Source organism: Hipposideros armiger, unplaced genomic scaffold (assembly GCF_001890085.2).
Source record: "Hipposideros armiger isolate ML-2016 unplaced genomic scaffold, ASM189008v1 scaffold_431, whole genome shotgun sequence".
NCBI lineage: Eukaryota > Metazoa > Chordata > Mammalia > Chiroptera > Hipposideridae > Hipposideros > Hipposideros armiger.
In genome coordinates this window covers 474,940-492,858 of record NW_017731781.1, presented here as the reverse complement: position 1 = coordinate 492,858, position 17,919 = coordinate 474,940, and the positions used below count along the sequence as shown (strand labels likewise).

At 50.1% G+C, this 17,919-nt stretch overlaps 1 protein-coding gene across 12 annotated transcripts in view; it reads right to left on the bottom strand.

The window, feature by feature from the left end:
* Positions 1-5,004: 5,004 nt before the first annotated feature.
* The window catches only part of DLG4 (discs large MAGUK scaffold protein 4), a 23,759-nt gene continuing 10,844 nt past the window's right edge, over positions 5,005-17,919 (bottom strand). For 6 of the 12 annotated variants that reach the window (XM_019664815.1, XM_019664819.1, XM_019664821.1 and 3 more), the window contains 18 exons: positions 15,669-15,722; positions 15,472-15,531; positions 15,160-15,284; positions 14,892-15,061; positions 14,673-14,809; positions 14,380-14,524; positions 11,261-11,556; positions 11,029-11,131; positions 10,776-10,890; positions 9,193-9,369; positions 8,866-8,902; positions 8,747-8,774; positions 8,567-8,614; positions 8,383-8,484; positions 7,869-8,041; positions 6,778-6,887; positions 6,141-6,232; positions 5,011-5,898 (listed from right to left, as the gene is read on the bottom strand). In XM_019664815.1, coding sequence (XP_019520360.1) covers positions 5,792-5,898; positions 6,141-6,232; positions 6,778-6,887; positions 7,869-8,041; positions 8,383-8,484; positions 8,567-8,614; positions 8,747-8,774; positions 8,866-8,902; positions 9,193-9,369; positions 10,776-10,890; positions 11,029-11,131; positions 11,261-11,556; positions 14,380-14,524; positions 14,673-14,809; positions 14,892-15,061; positions 15,160-15,284; positions 15,472-15,531; positions 15,669-15,722 — 2,079 coding nt within the window. In that variant the 3' untranslated portion in view covers positions 5,011-5,791. Of the gene's footprint in view, positions 5,899-6,140; positions 6,233-6,777; positions 6,888-7,868; positions 8,042-8,382; positions 8,485-8,566; positions 8,615-8,746; positions 8,775-8,865; positions 8,903-9,192; positions 9,370-10,775; positions 10,891-11,028; positions 11,132-11,260; positions 11,557-14,379; positions 14,525-14,672; positions 14,810-14,891; positions 15,062-15,159; positions 15,285-15,471; positions 15,532-15,668; positions 15,723-17,919 lie in introns of those variants that run through there. The other 6 variants (XM_019664814.1, XM_019664818.1, XM_019664822.1 and 3 more) reach the window with 3 other exon arrangements.

Below are 17,919 nucleotides of genomic sequence, written 5' to 3'. Positions count from 1 at the left end.
GTTGGTTCTGGCTTAGAGTCTCTCAAAAGGTTGCACTCAGGATGTCAGTCAGTGCTATTTCATTTAAAGACTTAATAGAGACTGGAGGACCAGCTTCCAAGGTGATACTCATATGGCTGGCAAGTTAATGCTGGCTATTGGCAGGAGGCCTCAGCTCCTCACCCCCTGAGTGTCTCTACAGGGCTGCATGAGTGTCCTCACAACATAGCAGCTGGCTTCCACCAGAGCAAATGATTCGAAGGCACAAGACGAAAGCTGCAATTTCTTTTACAACCTCAGAAGTAACGCTCCATCATCTCCACATTATCCTAGTGGTTACCTAGTCAGACTACTCAATGTGGAAGGGAACTACACAAGAGTGTGAATACCAACGGGTGAGAATAATCAGGGGCCATCTTGAAGGCTGGCTACCACAACATGTATAGAATTACTAGGTGAGGGAATATATACTGGGGAACACACACCCAAAAACATTTTACTGATGGGCCCTTGAACAACAAAATTAAAGACTGACTATAGACTACTGGGCTCATGAAGAGTTGCAGGCAGGGTAGTGGTGAGGTCAGATCTGTAAGCTGAACAATGGCCTAGCCTTGGGAAAGGTGATGGGTCAAAGGTGGATTGCCAAGAGGCAGGGAGCTCAGTCAGGAGGCTACTGGGTTGGTGTCAGTGAGAAACTGTGAGGCTTGAGGCCACAGAGGGAATGTCACACGGGCAGAACCTAGCAGAATAATGGAGCAGACCTGGTGGCTACTGAATGTGTGCAGTGAGGGAGGAGGGGACGGGGCAGGGAGAAGACAACAGAGCACCTAACCAGAATCCAGAAGGCACCTGGAGATGGGTCTGGAGTCCTCAGAGATTTCTGGGCTGGAGACACTGATGGTACAGCCTTGGGTGTGGCCCAGGTGTGGCAAAATGCATGTGATGACCTCCACCCAGTGAAAGGGCACAGTGGGAAGAAAGCAGCCCAGGAAGAGCCCTGCCAGTGGGAGAAGCAGAAGAGCCTCATGACTACCAATCACATGACCTGGGAAGTGGGAGTGACCTTCAGGGCCAGTTCTAGGGACCCTTGCCATGTTAAAGGCTGCCAAGGACAGAGGAGGATGGGCCTCCTATCAAAGTGAGTCAGAAAGAGGGAAGAGCTTTTCAGGCAGGGGGAGGCCTGAGCAGTTGGTGAACATTGAATGTGCTGGTAGAGCGAGAGCATGCTCGGATGCTGAGAAGGAAGGATGTTGGAGATCCACAGAAAGATGTTAGGGGGTGAAAGACTAGTACAGCAGAAAGATTGAAGGCTGCTATTGGACAGATCTGAGTTCACTTTCCCCACATTGGGAAAGTGGGCTTAATGCTCATCTCAAAGAATTATTGTCAAGGTTAAGTGAGAAAATTAGTGAAAAAGCACTTAGGGTAGTGCCTGGCACATACGAAATACTCAGCACATGCTAGTTATTCTCATTCTTATTATCATCACTAGCAGCACAGCCAAGAGTTGAGTTAGACCTTCAGAACCTCTGAATATGTGGGAGGGTACGGGAGAAAGGTTGGGGTCAGGGTAACAAAGGATTTCTCTCCCAGAGGGTGGTTAGCAACTTCCCTGGGGCAGAACTGGGGTGTTGTCTGAGTTATGGATGAGACCTGGGTTCTGAGCTCTCTCAGCCCTTGCCCACCCCTCAAAGCACTTTCAACTACATGTTTGGAATGGGCCTGCCTTGCTCATGCCCCAGAACAAGATTAGGACTATACCTCATTCCCCTCAGCATCCAGCAGACCTCAAGAAGAGGTGACTGAACAAATGGGCAGAGGGGAAAAGAGGAGGCTCAGTGCTTTCCAAAGAGGGTGACCCACAGTTGCCCACATCTAGGAGAGGGTGAGCAGGGCTTGGGTGGCAGTGAAGCAGGAGAGGCTAAAGGAGGTGCACTCGGGCTGGGGGGCTAAGTGCCAGGAGTAGTGGTAAGGGAAGAGGGGCTCCCCAGGGAATGACCTGGCAGGAAATGACCACTGCACACAGTTGAAAATGAGAACCCAAACAACCCACCCAAAGGCTTCAATATGTGCTCCTATAGCCGGTGGGGCCTGAGCTCACTGTTTCTGGTAGGGTCCTTCTCCCTCCTGGCTCTCTTCTCCCCAGCTCCACTGTCTCCATCCCAGGCACACCCCTACTTTTCAGTGTTGGGACAGCCAGGATTCTGTGACCCAGGACCCTCTCTGCTCCTCTTTACTATTTTTATTTAGAGGGTGACATCTTTAGAAAAATTTAAAACCCCAAATGTCTCCAGGTTTTATTTAACTTTCAAGGTGACCCAGTAATTGAGACTAGACCATGAGGCCAAAGGCAATATGTTGCCATTTTCTAAGTGTGCCAAGCAGGGTGCCAAAGACTTTACATGGACTAGCCCCCCTTTACTCCTCACAGAAATCCAGAGAGGTGGGCAGTTATTATTCCCATTTTACATATAGGAAACCTGAGGCTCAGAAGAGTAAAGCTCTTTGCCCAGTTACAGAGGCCACGTTTCTCATCCTAACCTCACCACCACCTCCGAGCTGACTCTCTACTGCCCCCTACCGCACCTTCTCTGTCAGTGGGAAGAACCCCGTTGCACCCTTCTTACAGCCTACAACAGGGCTTTTTATGGCACTTTTTTTTAAAATCCACATAAAACCCTCAAGCCTTGCTTACCTCTCTAACGCAGCTCCTATTTCTCTCCCTACCCTCACCCAGCTGCACCTGTTTGCTCTGACATTCCGAATTTCCTCCTACCTTGCTGTTCCGCTCTCTACCTAGCACACCCCCTCACCCCAGGCTTCCTCATCATTCAAGTCACAACTCAAATGTTGCTCCAACAGGCCTCCCTATCTAAACTAGCAAGGACACATACCCATACTTTGCTTACTATCACCATCATTATTTTAAATTATCAGCATTCCTTTACTTCCTACGGTCTCTTGTCCCCACTGTATGGACCTCAAGTTCCTTGAAGGCAGGGACATTGCATTCCCAGCCTTTCAAACATTACTTGGCACCAAAGAATATCCAAATAAGTATTTGTTGAAACAAATAGAGGAGGATGGAGAAGAGGAATCAGGATTTGAACCCATCTGTTTGGGTACCCAGTGCACCTATCCATTCAAGTACAAGGTCTCTTTAAACAGCCAAGGATGAGCTTTATAGATTTGGCATACATCCCAAACTGTTAACATGCTTCTCTCTGAGAACTATGTGGAATGAAATGGGGAGGGACCTTATTTTTTTTAGCATATATATTCCTATATTTATTTAAATTTTTGTAAGGTACATGTATTACTTTTGTAATCTAAAAAATAATGCATGCAGAACTAAGTGATTTCATCCCCTTCTCAGTGAACTCTCCTTAACCCCTTAACGTTACCTGCACAGACCTTCCTTAGCTCAGATTTCTCCCTTCAGCTGATGGTAGAGAACATCAGCACAGCCTCAAACCATCTGCTCCTACGCAGAACCAAGCTAAGATTATTTGAAAAACATTCTGGGAAGCAGTGCTTCTCCACCCAGCAAGAAATCAGAATCACCTGGGAAGTTTCCTGAAATGCGGACCTCTGAGTCCCACCCCCAAGATTCGTTTTGTTGGATAAAGTACTGCACAGAAAACCATGCAGGGCTATCCAGAGGGGATCACTGGTTTAGGTTGACACACTTCCAGGGATCTCTGCCTTTATCATTGGATCAGTTTAGGGTGAGGCAGCCATGCCCTCCCCAGAATCACCGCCCTGAGGGTAGTCTTTTGCATCCAACTCTCAACTTCTGTCAGGAGTGGCTCTAAAAACTGCCCTTTCGCACTGTTCGCACTTAACCATAACTCACAACTCTTACTACCCTCCACCTCATCCTTCCCCTCTGGGGCCCCCTGAGCCCCTGAATCAGAGGGAGAAAGGGGTGGTATCACAGCTGGTGCCAGTTAAGGCTCATCTATGCTGCAGCTCAGGCCTTCATGGTGAGAGCCTGTCAAGCACATGAACAGTGGCAGAAGGAAAGCTGAGAACCACTACTCCACATAGCAACATCTGAGGGGCTTCAGTTAGGACTTAGGACCGGGAAAATCTGACTCCCTAAAAGGACTAGAATTTTGTCTTTATATATATATTACATAAAAATATGTATGTATGTATGTATGTATATGTGTGTGTATACACACACACAAATAGGTAATGGACCATTTCCTTTTTTGTCCTATCTGAGGAAGCTCAGAGATCATCTTTACCCTACAGCAATTGTTTCTCATATTTTTATATTTGGTATTGAGTTCTAAATATTTTCCTATCCTTATTATTTGCAAAACTGCTTCAAATCTTTCCTATAGAAATGGAGCATAAAGAAATCCAGTGAATAAATATTTATACAGCACTTCTTATCAGCAAACTTCTGTAAAGGTCATCACCAGAGCCCAGCAATGTCCACAACTTCATGAACATGAACGAAGAAAGTTCCTTCTATATTTTCCTATAGAGACCATCGTGCTGCCCAACAGGACCAAGACAGCCAGGGGAGTGATCAGGACTGAGTTAAGTTTGCAGGGACCTTTGCCAGGTCTGTCCTCTTCTTTCTGGGTCTGTCAGTGACCTTGGACAGAGCTCCAGTTCCTCCAGGCCCATTCCTCACTACTGACTCTGCATTCTTTTTTTTTTTTTTTTAAGTTTTTATTGAACTGTGTGTTTTTCCAGGACCTATCAGCTCCAAGTCAAGTAGTTGTTTCAATCTAGTTGTGGAGGGCACATCTCAGTGGCCTATGCGGGGATTGAACGGGCAACCTTGGTGTTATGAGCACTACTACACTCTAACCAACTGAGCTAATTGGCCGCCCCCTGACTCTGCATTCTTGATTTGCAGGTTCCCTCCAAAGCCCCTTCAGGGCCCTCTATCCTCTGGGGGAAGGGAGGTGAAGAAGGATCTGACTTTACCAGACCCATCCCTATGCTCCCACCCCGTCTCCCCACTCTCCAAGATCCCAAATAATCAGGCCACACACCAGGTTTCAAGTATCTGTCTCTTCCTTTCACTCTCTCAAAAGAAAAAAAATAAATAAATTGCAGAAGGCGGCAGCATTTCCAGTCTTCCCCTGGACACCCGACCCCCAACCCCTGNGCATTCCCATTCCCTAGACCCTCCCATTTCCCCCCCCCAAAAAAAAATCCCAGGGGAAAAAAAAAAGCCACAGTTAGACCTTCCACTCATGCAAACCAGCAAAGAAAAAAGGTGGGGGCATGTGGAAAGCAGGGGGCCCACAGTTGAGTCCCCCACTAATCCCCCCAAAAACCACCTTTGAGAAGAAAAAAATGGAAAAAATAAATGAGAAATCAAGGGATATGGGAGTTATGATGTGAGCAAGGGTGACTCCAGACCCTGCCTCAGGAGAGAGCAGAGGCCTGTGGTCCTGCATCCCTGCAGCGGGGTGCTCCTTGAGGGGGGGCCCTGACTTCTGGAATGTGTGTGGGAGATGGGGGAGGGGTGGCCCCCAGTGGGTTGGTGTGTGCGTTGGGGGCGGGCAGGGACAAGGGGTCCTAAGGAACAAGGGCCAGTGACCAGGAGCCTGGCTCCCCCCAGACCCCAGGTTCCTGGGGTTCAGGAGCCCAGTTCTGGGGTGCAGGGATACATGCAGAGGAGTGTCCCCCCTCCAGTGGGTTGGATCCAGTTAGAAAGGAAATAAATAAGAAGGGGTGGGAGGGAGGCTGGGGGATGCGAAGGGCTTGGGCAATTCAGTCCAGACCAAGGGCCCGGGTGATGGAGGCAGGGTGAGTCCAGGCCAAGCCAGGGCAGGAATCAGAGTCTCTCTCGAGCTGGAACCCAGATGTAGGGGCCTGAGAGGTCCTCGATGACGCGCTTCACCTTGTGGTAGATCTCCTCAAAGCTGTCGCCCTCCACGATGGCTGGGGGGTGGGTGGAGCAAGGAGTGAGGCCAGGTGCCCAGCCAGGGGGGTGGCACCAGCTCAGAGAAAAGGGGCACCTTTTTCAAATTCTCCAAGCCATGATCCATGGAGCTGCCGCAAAGGGGGCACCTCTTTCTAAACCATCCACCCAGTGGTCTCCACTCCTTTGCTACCTCCTTCTCCTTTTTTGAATCTGAGCAAAGGCGCATCGCGTGCTGGCACTGGGTTGGCTGCAGCCTCACCTGAGAAGCACTCTGTGAATTCCTGCTCCAGCTTGGTGGCTCTGTCGAAGGCTTTGCGGGCTTGCTCCTCTGTGATCCTTTTATTAATCTCTCTGTAGAGAGTGAGAGACATACAGACCTGAGAGTGAGTGGGTACTGCCCTGCCTTTTACCTCCTCCATCCAAGGATGTTAAATTGCAACCAGGATTTTCTTATTTGGTGCGTGAAACAAAAAACACAATTCCCAATATCCTCTGGGGTCACAGATGACCCCCCTGCCCCCAACATACCTGCAACCCACCCCAGCCAGGTATGGCCATTCCAGTGACCTCTCCAGAGCCTCATCTCCCAGCCTTCAGCCCCAGTGAAGGGATTCAGACTCTAACTCCCAACAGCTCTGGAGGCCTAGGCTTGCCCCAGCAGGTGTGTGCCCCAGGGGCTGCTGGGAGTTGTAGTCCTGCCTAGCCCAAGGAAGAATTGGGGAGAGGCCTGAGAGTCCCTGCATCCTCTGGGTTCCAGCTCTCTGTGCAGCTCCCCCTCAAGGGCTGCTGGAGTCACTGTCCAGGATTCTGAGGGGAGAGTTCAACACAGAGCCTTCTGAGGCCCAGGGTCATAGGTGTGGGGGAGTATAAGGGAGGCCCCCTGGGACCATACTCACAGCACATTCTCCAGGGAGCGGGGGCGGATGAAGATGGCGATAGGGTGCAGGTGGGCCGCCTGCAGCCGCCGCACAGCATTGGCTGAGACATCGAGGATGCAGTGCTTCCCCTGGGGGCAGGCAGGGTGGGTGGAGGGGGACCAGCAGGTGGCAGGAAAGGACAGACAGAGGTGCCAGGACAGGACACAGTATATGGAAAGGCAGGGAACAGAAGGTTGGCCAAAAGGGAAGTAACATGGATGTCAAAAGACACGTGAGCAGAGAGTGTCAAGGTGGGAAGGGGGTACGGACAGACAGAGTGAAAGACAGAGAGAAAAAGGGAAGAGTCAGACAGAGAGTAAGGGAAGGGGCCAGTACAGGAGTTGGGGATTAGAGGGATGGATGGGGGGTGAGGAGCAGGCAGGGAGGGGACCCAAAAGAAGGGCAGAGCAGAGCAAGGCAAGAGGGGCAGAGCAGGGTGGGGGTGTGGAAGGTGGGCCCGGACAGATGGGGCAAAAAAGCAAAGGAAAAGGAGAAAGGAAGTAGGATAGAGGGAGGAGGGAGGGGAGGATAGACAGAGGACAGACAGATGGAAGGAACAAGGAGAGGCAGATGGGAAGGAGGAGGGGCAGATGGAGAAACGAGCAGTGGAGGGAGAGAGGGCAGGGTGGGGGGCAGCAGGGAAAAGGAGGTAGCCGAGGAGTGGAAGAGGGGAGTGCAGACCCCAGGAACAGGCGAGGGGAGAGGATAGGGCCAAAGAGGAGTGAGGCAGAAGGGAGGGACCGAGGTGGGGGAGTCCAAGCCACCAAGGGCAAGACCACAGGAAGAGAGCAGAAGTGGGGCAAGGAGGAGGGAAGGGGAATAGAGAGGGGCCAGATGGTCATGCAGTTTGGGGTCAGGAAGCAAGGGAGGGAGGCAGGCAGCAGGAGCAGGGCACAAGAGAGCAGGTGGTCAGACAGAGTTGCCCAAGAAAAGGAGAAGGAGGTGGAGGAGCGGAGTCGAGACCCAGCAGGGAAAGAGACAGAGAGAAAGAGAGTTAGAGAGAGCTGGAGGAAGGCCATGGGGTGGGGAGAAGGGAGGAGGAAGAGGACAGGGTGCCTGCTGGGCCCTACCTGTTCTGCCACCTCTCGTACAGACTGGACGCTGGTTCCATATAGGTGGCTGTTGTACTGGCCGGCCTCAATGAACTTGTGCGCCTGAATGTCCTTCTCCATTTTCTCCCGGGATGACACAAAGTGGTAATCCCGGCCATCTATCTCATACTCTCGCTTGGGCCGTGTCGTATCTGCCAGGAAGTCACCCCACCCCCCCAAAGATCTAACCACCATCCCTCTAGCTCAAAAGCTGCCTATATCAGCCCCCAGAGTGCTCAGCTGGTCCTTCGGTGGAAGGGGCTGCTGGGGAGACCAAGACAGAGAGGGACAGGACCACCCTCCCAGCACCCTCTGGGTCCTCCTAGTCTCTAGCCTTGAATGGCGACCGTGGAACATGAGAATGGCCGAGAAGCACCCCTTCTCCGAGAATCCCGGTGTTCTCCTGCATCCCAATGCCCAAAAGAGACTCTGCCTATGGCCTTCATGGGCCCCACCCCAACATCCCACCTCCATCCCAGGCCCTGGCACTCACGAGGAACACAGGATCCAAACTTGTCAGGGAACTCAGAGAGAAGATCATCATTGGCACGGTCCTTGGTGGGCCCGAGGATAATGATGGGGCGAGCATAGTGCACTGAGGAAAGAGAGCCAGCTCAAGTGGAGAACAGGGCCAGGGAGCAGGAAGGGCTGAGGCCAAGGCAGAGGGCAGGGCTCACCTTCCATCTGCGTCACTGTCTCGTAGCTCAGAACTGAGTCTTCCCGACCTAGTGAGAGGTAGGGTGTCTGCAAGGGGCTCTGAGACAAGGGACTCGAGGCCTCGTATTGCCTCCCTGAGGATATCAAGAGAAGCTCAGGGCTCCTCTCACCTCAGGTCTTCCCAAACTGACCCTACCTACCCTGTGATCCAGAGCTGGAACCCCAATCCTAGAAAGAAAGAGCGGGCCATGTGGTTGCTTAAGAGTTCACCCATGAGTCCCCCACTCTTCCACCCAAGCTCACCCCCTCTTCTACCTACCTTGGCCTTTAACCTTGACCATTCCCGTCGCTCAACCCTGTGGGAAACATGATGGGAGGGGAACAGGGAAATGCCCAGTGAGGAGCCCTACAGCTCCCACTCACTAGACCAGCTGATAACCCCATCTCCCAGCAGTCCCTGGGCCCCTGTGCTCCTAAATGAGATATCTGCCACAAAGGCTCATGGGAGTCATGGTGTCCAGGAGGGCCAGCAAACAGACTCCCAAGAAGTCCGAGGACAGACCCATGCACTATTGGCTGCCCATCCTGGGGACCTTGGGATCTTCGGTGCCTGTGGCAAGAAGGCTGAAGGCCCTGGGAGCCTCACCGCCGTTTGCTGGGAATAAAGCCAATGTCATCAGTCTCGCTGTCCGAGTGTACCCGCCGCGCCTGCCACCACTCCTCATCACTGGCGTCGATTACATGCAGCACATCCCCAAAGCGGAAGCTCAGAGCCTGGCTCAGGAAGCCGCAGTCCTTGGTCTTGTCGTAGTCAAACAGGGCCCTAGAGGGCAGGTGGCCATTGGTCAGGACCTGGCTGAGGACTCCAGCTACCCTGAGACCCAGTCCAGAGGTTCAGGGCCAAGGGTCTATAGCAAAGCACAGCTGCTGATGGCGCTCCCACAAGTGCTGTGGATTCTCAGGAAACCAAGAACTGTATGGGGACCAAAAGCTCTACTATTACTCATAATCACCACAACTATTAACCGTCATTCAGTCAATGCTGTGTTAGCAATCAGACCGGCTTATGGATTCAGTGTGATTTCTGAAGATCTAGAACACCATCCTCCAGAGAAAGCAGTCTGCAATACACATGCACATCACAGTCACAGGGGTAACTTGGAATCTGCTCAAATTCTTAAGAAAAAAAAATTTACTCTTTGCAGACTCTGGTTACCCTTATCAGTATCGAATTCTTGTCAATAAGCCTCAACCCCTGTGGTCAGGACAAAGGGAGGAATGACCACTGAGAGAGCAAAGATGAAGAGTAAGGCAGTTAGACAGGAAGAAGGAAAGAAATGCCAGGGTCATCTGGCATCATCTGGCACTCAGAAATCACCAAGCCTGGGAGCCAATTGGACCCCAGCAGGGAGGGAAGGCCCGAGCAAGGCTCCAATTTGAGCCAGGTGTCTGGGTGGATGGTGATGCCATTCAGCGAGAGAGAAACACTGATTCGGCAAAAGACAGAGAGCACAAGTACACAGGAGAAAGAGATGAGCTCAGTTTGGGACGTGTTGAATGTGAGATGCCTGTGGGACATCCCAGTGGACGTGTCCAGAAAGCAGATGGCCAGAACTGCAGGTCTGGACCTCCAGGAAGAGGTCAGGCCAGAGCTGACAGCTCTGAAAGACAGCTGCAGAGTAGAGCAGCAGATGAGGTTGTTTGAGTGAACAAGAGCCCAGAGGAAGAAAAGAGGAGTTCTGTGAGACACAGTGCCTACCTACCCTGGGGAGGGCAAGAAAGAGAAGCCAATGGGAGAAGGAGCCCTGAGAAGGAAGCAAAATGCCACTAGAGAGATAAAGGATGATATGAGAGAGCTTTGGTCCACCTTTTCAGGGCTGTGTCATCCCAGAAGGATGTGCAGCCTAAGGCAATATTCTGAATAGCTTAGGGACCCCCTGCTCTGTCAGGCATTAACCTTTTGAGTTACCAAATTGTGGGGCAGCTGGGAGGTCCTAGGGGAAGTGCCAAGGTGACCAGGGGCTAGAAGGCAGTAAGGATAATTAAGGCTAAGGCTGTTTTCCAATTGATATGAAGTATTTCAAAATGCTAACCTGTGCAGCTGAGCCCATGAACGCTGCTGAGTGTCAGGTCTGGATGGGGAGCAGGAACCAGGCAGGGTTTAGGGAAAGCTGGCTGGAGGACGGGGGTCACAGAGTGAAGAGAAACCCAGCCCAGGAAGCATCTGACCTGATGTAGAAACCCCTTTTGGGGTTGCTCCGCAGGGAGGCAGTCCCTGAGCCCAGACTGCTGTTCATGAGCTGTTCCCGAAGGTCGTGGATCTTAGCTTCAAATCGGCTATACTCTGAGGAAAGACAAGGTTCCTGAGCTCTGGCCCCATCCTACTGCCACCCTCCCTCTGCCCCCACTGAAGCCAGAGCTGAGGAGACAGAGTTCTGAGGACCATCTTAGCCCACAAGATAGGGAGCTTCAGGCCTGGTACCTTCTGGTTTATACTGAGCGATGATTGTGACTGTCTGACCCGCATTTTTCAGGGCAATGGCAGCCTGCTCATGGCTGGCATTGCGGAGGTCAACACCATTGACCTAGAGGGAGGAGAGGCTGAGTCACTGGAGATGAAAACTAGGCTCCAGCCTACCCAAGCCCTGCCCAAGAGCCCTGGGCCATTCCCTGAGGGGAAGCGGAGGTATGGGCAGGGGCTGGCCTTCCCTCACCGAGAGGATCTGGTCCCCCTTCCGTAGCTCCCCACTGAGGTCCGCAGGGCCCCCAGCCAGGATAAAGGAGATGAAGATGCCTTCACCATCCTCGCCCCCAACGATGTTGAAGCCCAGGCCCGTGGAGCCTCGGTGGATGACAATCCGCCTCGGTTCTCGGGGAATGTCTTCTTCCCCCAGCAGGTCCTTGGCTACTGGAGAGTAGCGCCGAGGGGAAGTGGGGGTCATGGCTGTGGGGTAGTCAGTGCCCAGGTAGCTGCTATGACTGATCTCATTGTCCAGGTGCTGGGAATAAGCTGAGAGAAGACATGGGAGAAAGAATGACTTGGAAATGGATGGAGCGAGAGAGCACCCACCACCCCACCTTCTCCCTAGGGAACCAGGAGAGCCAGATTCAGGTGAAGGGGAGGTTATTCTGCCAGAGATACTAGGATGGGTGGTGAAGGGGGACATCAGATCACAGTAATGTCAGAGGCAGGAATTCACAGGTGACATCAGGGGTTGGTTCTCCTAGGGGATAATGGATTTGAGGTTACATGTCCTAGGTATACCAGGATGATTAAGTCAAGGCGAATATTAATACCAAGGTTTTGGCATTTTCTTTTGTTGCTTTTTTGTTGTTGTTGTTGTTGTTTTTAATCTTGGCCATTCATTTGAAAAAATGAGGTCCTTTGTGTAATAGAATTTCCCACTTTCCATTAGGGAAACTCTAATAGGGAAATCACTGCTTGCATCCCTGTGGTATTAACATGTGACCCTGCCCTGTATCTCCTGTAAACTGGTAATTCATACTAGAGATTTAGTCAGATTCAAATTCAAATTTTTGGCAAGAATACTTCATAGACGGCGCTATGTACTTTCTACTGCATCACGTCAGGATGCAACAATGCGTAGTTGTCTTTTTGTTAGTAAGACTAATTGGCCAGCTCAGGTATTGTCAGCCTTTCACCAAAGAGTTTTAGCAGACACTGATGATCACTGCCTGGTTCAGATATTTCCCTGGGGAGAGCAAAATAGTGACGTTCTACCTTTTTGTTTTCTTTTTTGAGGGAGGAGCCCTTATTAGTGGGAATTCTTCTATAAAAAAGTACTTTCCCATATCAGCCATTTGGTTACTCTAAAGTGCAGTTTGTACAGGAAAGAGTGAATAGATGCTTGACTTGTTCCCTTTATTTGCCAGTTTTCAGAATGAATGGGTTCCCTAGCATCCTCCAAAGGTACCCATTACTTTGAAGTACCATTATGATCTCATAGATTTTAACACATTTAACGAGTTTTGGTTGAAGGGCCAGGAGAAGCCCCTTCAATTCGGTTCCTGTGTCTTTGACATAACCCTAGCAGTCTTAGATATCTTCCTTGCTTTCTAATATGAAAGATGTTATGAGCTCATTTGTGCATTTCTTGCCCAGGATTTGGAATCATCCCTTTCTTCAAGGAGCCAAGGTTCCTTTTGGTAGGTTATGGCATTCAGAAACACTACTATATGATTTTAATATAGTTTTACAGTATGATTTCCTATTTGGTAGAGGCAGTCATGCCTCATTATTCTTTTCCAAAAATTTCTTAGTTATTCTCCCAAATATATTTTTCTAGTTGAAATTTAGAATCAACTTGTGAAGTTTCCAGGAAAGGTGAGTGTGTGTGTGTGGGGGGGGGAACATTAAAATTGTGATTAGGATTGCATAAAACGTATAGATTAATTGGACAGGGTTGAGATCTTTAGCATATTAAGTTTTTCCATCCAGAAACATGGTGTGACTCTCCATTTCTTCCAGTTTTCTTCTATGTACTTTAGTAAAGTTTCCTCATTTTCTTCATATAAATCTTACATACTTCTTGTCAAGTTCATATTTCTAAAACTTTTATAGAAATTTTTTCTTTGACGAAAGGGATCTTTTACCCACTCCTTTTTCTTATTGCTGGGAAGTTACTAATTCTTGTTATTTTTCTTATATAGAGCCACATTCTTAACCTTCCATATTATTTCTAAGTTTTTCAGTTAATTCACTTCAATTTTAATCTAGATGGACAATAATATGATTTATAAATAAGGACAAGTTTATTTCTTCTTTTACAAATGTAACATAACATCAATTTATTCTTCTGGCCTCACTACACTGCCTAAAATCTCTAAAACAGTGATTCTCAAGCAGGGTAACTTTGCCTCCCAGGGACTATTTGGCAATGTCTAAAGACCTTTTTGTTCTGACTGGGAGAGGTACCATTGTCATCTGATAGACGCCAGAGATGCTGTTAAACATCCTACAATGCATACAACAACGCCCTACAACAAGGAACTATGGACCAAAAATGTCAACAATATCAACATTGAGAAACCTTGCTGTAAAGCAATGTAGCATAACCGCAGCTATAAGAGGCATCCTTGTTTAGTTCCTAACTGAATGAACATGCTGCTAGGATTTTACCATTAGGAAATGTTTGTTGTTGGTTTGTGATAGCTACTCTTCATCACATTAAGGAAAATTCCTCTGTTCTTAGTTTACTAAGATTTCATTTCCCAAAATAGATGTTGAAATTCATCAAATGCCTTTCCCACATCTATTTGAAATGACCCTAAAGATTTTCTCCCTTAACTTTTTAATACAATGAATCAAATGAAGAGATTTTTTAATATGAAACCACCTTTAGTTTTCTGAAACAAATCCTACTTTATGACAATGTTATTCCCTTAATATGCTGCTGTCTGGTTTGCTGCTATGTTATTGTAAACGTTTACATCTCTATTCAGAAGCAAAATTGGATACTCTTTCTTTTATGCTAACTTTGTGACCATTTGAACTGCCCTTATAAAATAAAATGTGAAATTTTTTATCTTTTCCTATACTCAGAGAAAGCATAATAATAATCTATCCCTTGAGAATTTCATAAAAAATTAGCCATAAAACCATCTGGGCCTTGTGCATTCTGGGGGAGAGACTGTTGATAATATTTTCTAATTCTTCTATGGTGACCGATTTTCCATCTATTCTCAAAATACAGCAAGTGGCAGAGTTTGTAGCTATTTCACAGGGAGCATCTGAAGAGGAATGGTCACCGGGGATGTCATGGGGGTAGCTGGGATGGGTCATGGGGAGCTTTGGGGTTTGGAGGGCTCTCACAGGTTGTGATGTCTGGGGGAGCATAGCTGTCACTCAAGTAGGCATTGCTGGGCTTGGCCACCTTTAGGTAGACAACATCATACGTGTTCTTCAGGGCTGCCACAGCATCCTCATGCATGACGTCCTCCAGCCCCACACTGTTGACCTGGGGTCAAGGGAAGCAGAGCTCAGACAGAGCCAGAAACAGCCTCAAGACAGAGGCACTGCCGGTGAGCTGATAAAGAAGTCTGGGCCTGCTCAGGGCCAGTAGGCGAGATCCAAGCGTGGGCTAGAAAAATGATGGGGGTCCTCACCGCCAGAATCTTGTCTCCAATCTGCAACCTTCCATCCTTGTGGGCAGCACCCCCTTCAATAATCTTGGTTACATAGATGCTATTATCTCCAGGGATGTGCTGGTTCCCTACACCACCTGCGATGCTGAAGCCAAGACCTGGATAGAGCGGAGGGCAGAGATGGGTGCCCAGGCCTTGACAGGGGACAGTAGACGGGGTGGCAACATAATGGGTTACTACCTTTAGGCCCCTTGATGAGCTTGATCTCCATGAGCTTCTCAGCCGGGGGCTTCCGGCGCATGACGTAGAGGCGGACTATGGAGCCTGCCTCCTTGAGGGCCTCCACTGCAGCTGAGTGGGTCACCTCCCGCACATCCACTTCATTTACAAACAAGATGCTATCGTTGACCCTGAGGGCAGCAAGGTGGGCCTGAGCCAGGAGCTTCCTGCCGCCCTGGCCCTTCCTTTCAAGGGAACCAGCATCCTAACCCCTGTCTCCTCTCCCCACCTGAGGCGGCCATCCTGGGCTGCAGCCCCGCCGGGAATGATCTTGGTGATGAAAATGGATGGGTCGTCACCGATGTGTGGGTTGTCAGTGCCACCTGCGATGCTGAAGCCCAGACCGGAGTTACCCTGGGCAGAAGGAAGAGAAGAGGGTCAGCTCCCTTCTTGATAAAAAAAGTGAAGAGGAGAATGGACTGGGGAGCTGTGACCAGAGCAGGAAGGGACAGGGTTAAGAGGCTGACCACCTGGAAAACATGGGCACAGAGAGAAGCACAGACAGGGAGCAAGGGGACCTCGGGTGGAAGAGCCTGCTCACCCTTTCCAATGTGATCTCCTCGTATTCCATTTCCCCCTCGGTCCCGTTCACCTGCAACTCCAGCACAGACCAGAAACACAGTAACAGTGAGACAGATATTCCTACCTAAGAACCTGCCCCTCCCCTGCTACTAGGACCCAGGCTTTCCCTCTCTCCCTCCTTCTTTCTGCAATGGCTCCAAAATCTAAACAACTCACATATCCTGGGGCTTCTAGGGTATCTGTGTTGACAATCACAGGGGGAGAATTGGCCTGTGAGAGAAAAAAAGAAGATGAAAAACTGCCTGAGCCTTGTCTCCAGAGGGAGTCTGTAACCAAGAGTCCTACCAGCCTGGTTACCCTTTAAGCCCCTTAACTAAGCCTGCTCTGTTACCCTTAGAATCCCTCAAGGACCCAGCCTCAATCCATATTGTATATACATACATGCACACGTGTATGGACCTAACTCTGCCCAGCCCAGGGCCCCTGCATGCTTACGGAGGTGTCTGAGAAGCAGGAAAGGAGAAACAGCCAAAAGGGGGAAGGGGGGGTCACAGCAGATGGTAAGAAGGGGAGCCTCTCACCGGATGTAACACCATAGGGTGTTACATGCCTTATGTGCTACACACATACAATACACCCCAGGGCTTATGTCTGCTGGGTCCTGGCCCCATCCCTGTCCCTATCTACCTACATAAACCCTGATACCTTTATAACCCTCCCTCAGATTTACCCCTCACCTTCACACATATTTGCCTTAGGCCCTAGGCCCTGGGAATCCGGGGTTCCCCCACATGCAGGGCTCTCCCTCTCTCTCGCCCACCCGCCATCCAATCCGCCCCTTCCTCTAGGGACCCTGTTGCCTAGCAACAGTATCTAAGCCCAGCCAAGGCCTGGGGAGACCCACACTCCGGGAGGTCCTGTTGTCAGGACAACGGGAGGGGATGGGGCGTGGCCTAGGAACGACCAAACTCCCACACACAGAAGGGGTCCTGTAGCCCCGCCTCTCCTGCCTGGGCCCCGCCCCCCGTTAGCCAGGCCGAGAAAAATCCAGGGTGAAGAGGTTTGTGGGCGCTGCGCACCGTGAATAACCTCCCTTCCTCCCTCCCCTACGCCCCTCACCCTACGCAGTGCAAAAGGCGACAGGAGGAGGGGTGGTGAAAGACATCCGGGTACTATCGTCTCATCTATTCCTCCCCCCCGCCCCACTTCATTCAGGAAAGGGTTAAACTGGGGCGTGCACAGGCCTCTGACGTCAGTCGCCTCGAAGCAGCAAGGTCTCTAGACTCCTGGGCGGGACCAGCTTTAGGCCCGTCCTAGGGGCTTCCCCAATTGCCAAGGCAACGGAAGCCACGTCTCCATGGCAATGGGGGGAGGTGGCCAAGATCCTCCTTCCGGGGTCCCCAACCTACCGCCTCCTTAAACAAATATTTGCTTGGAGCCTACCAAGCAGCAAGCACGCTTCACGATTCCCCAGACTCCTCTTTTCCCCCTCTAAAGGGGTCTCTCCTCTCTCCTGCTGTTTCTTAATACTATACATTACCATTTTCGAGATGTATAATAGATTTCATACCCATAAATCTATTAACACCATCCTTCAACACTTCAAATCTCAGCAAGTGTTGTTGTCCAACCAATAGTCACCAACACCAAAATCTCATCCACATGTCCATCCTCGATCCAGCAGTCTACCATCTATCCCCATTCCCATCCTAGAGCCTCCTTCCTCAGGCCTCACCTTTTATCAGGGGCTACCTTCACCTGCTTGCCATCCCTCTCTACCGCATCACACATCCTCCATCTACATTCCTGTCCTACCCTTCAATTTCCATTTTTGAAACCCAGCCTCCATTCTCCATCTGCTTCCCTGTCCCTATCCCACCTTCTAGCCCTATCCCTTATTCTTCTCCTACCCTTATCCTCCATCCTAATTTCTGATTCCCCAGAGAAATCAGCACCACTTCCCCTTACCTCATCTTCAAACCCTCAAGATTCTATCCCCAAATCACAATCCTTCATTCTCAATCCATTCCCCATCTCCACTGAAAATCGGGGTTTCTCCTGGCAGCTCAGGCCTTGTCCTGAGACCTCCCTCCCACACTTAGGCCTCCAACACTCCCTCCTCCTACTTCACTCTGCTTCCTGAGCTCCAACACTCCCTAGCACTGTACTGTCACCTTTCAAGCCTCTCTTCTCTCATCTTCCCCTTCCCCAGAGACTTAAGGGCCCCATCTCTAGTCTTCTTTCCTTTGCTCCTTGCAGCCCCCAGAGTTTCTGAAGAATACTCGGCACTATCTCCCCATCTCTAGGGTCTTACTTTCCTTTTTCTCAATCCCCTCAACCTGCTGCCCTGATTTCACAGTCTCATCCCATTCTGTCACCTGCCCTGAGACTTCTTACCCTTATGTTGTCTCTCTGTTTTGCTATAAGCCAGAGAATGGTCTTGGTCGGTCTCTCTCTCTGTCTCTCT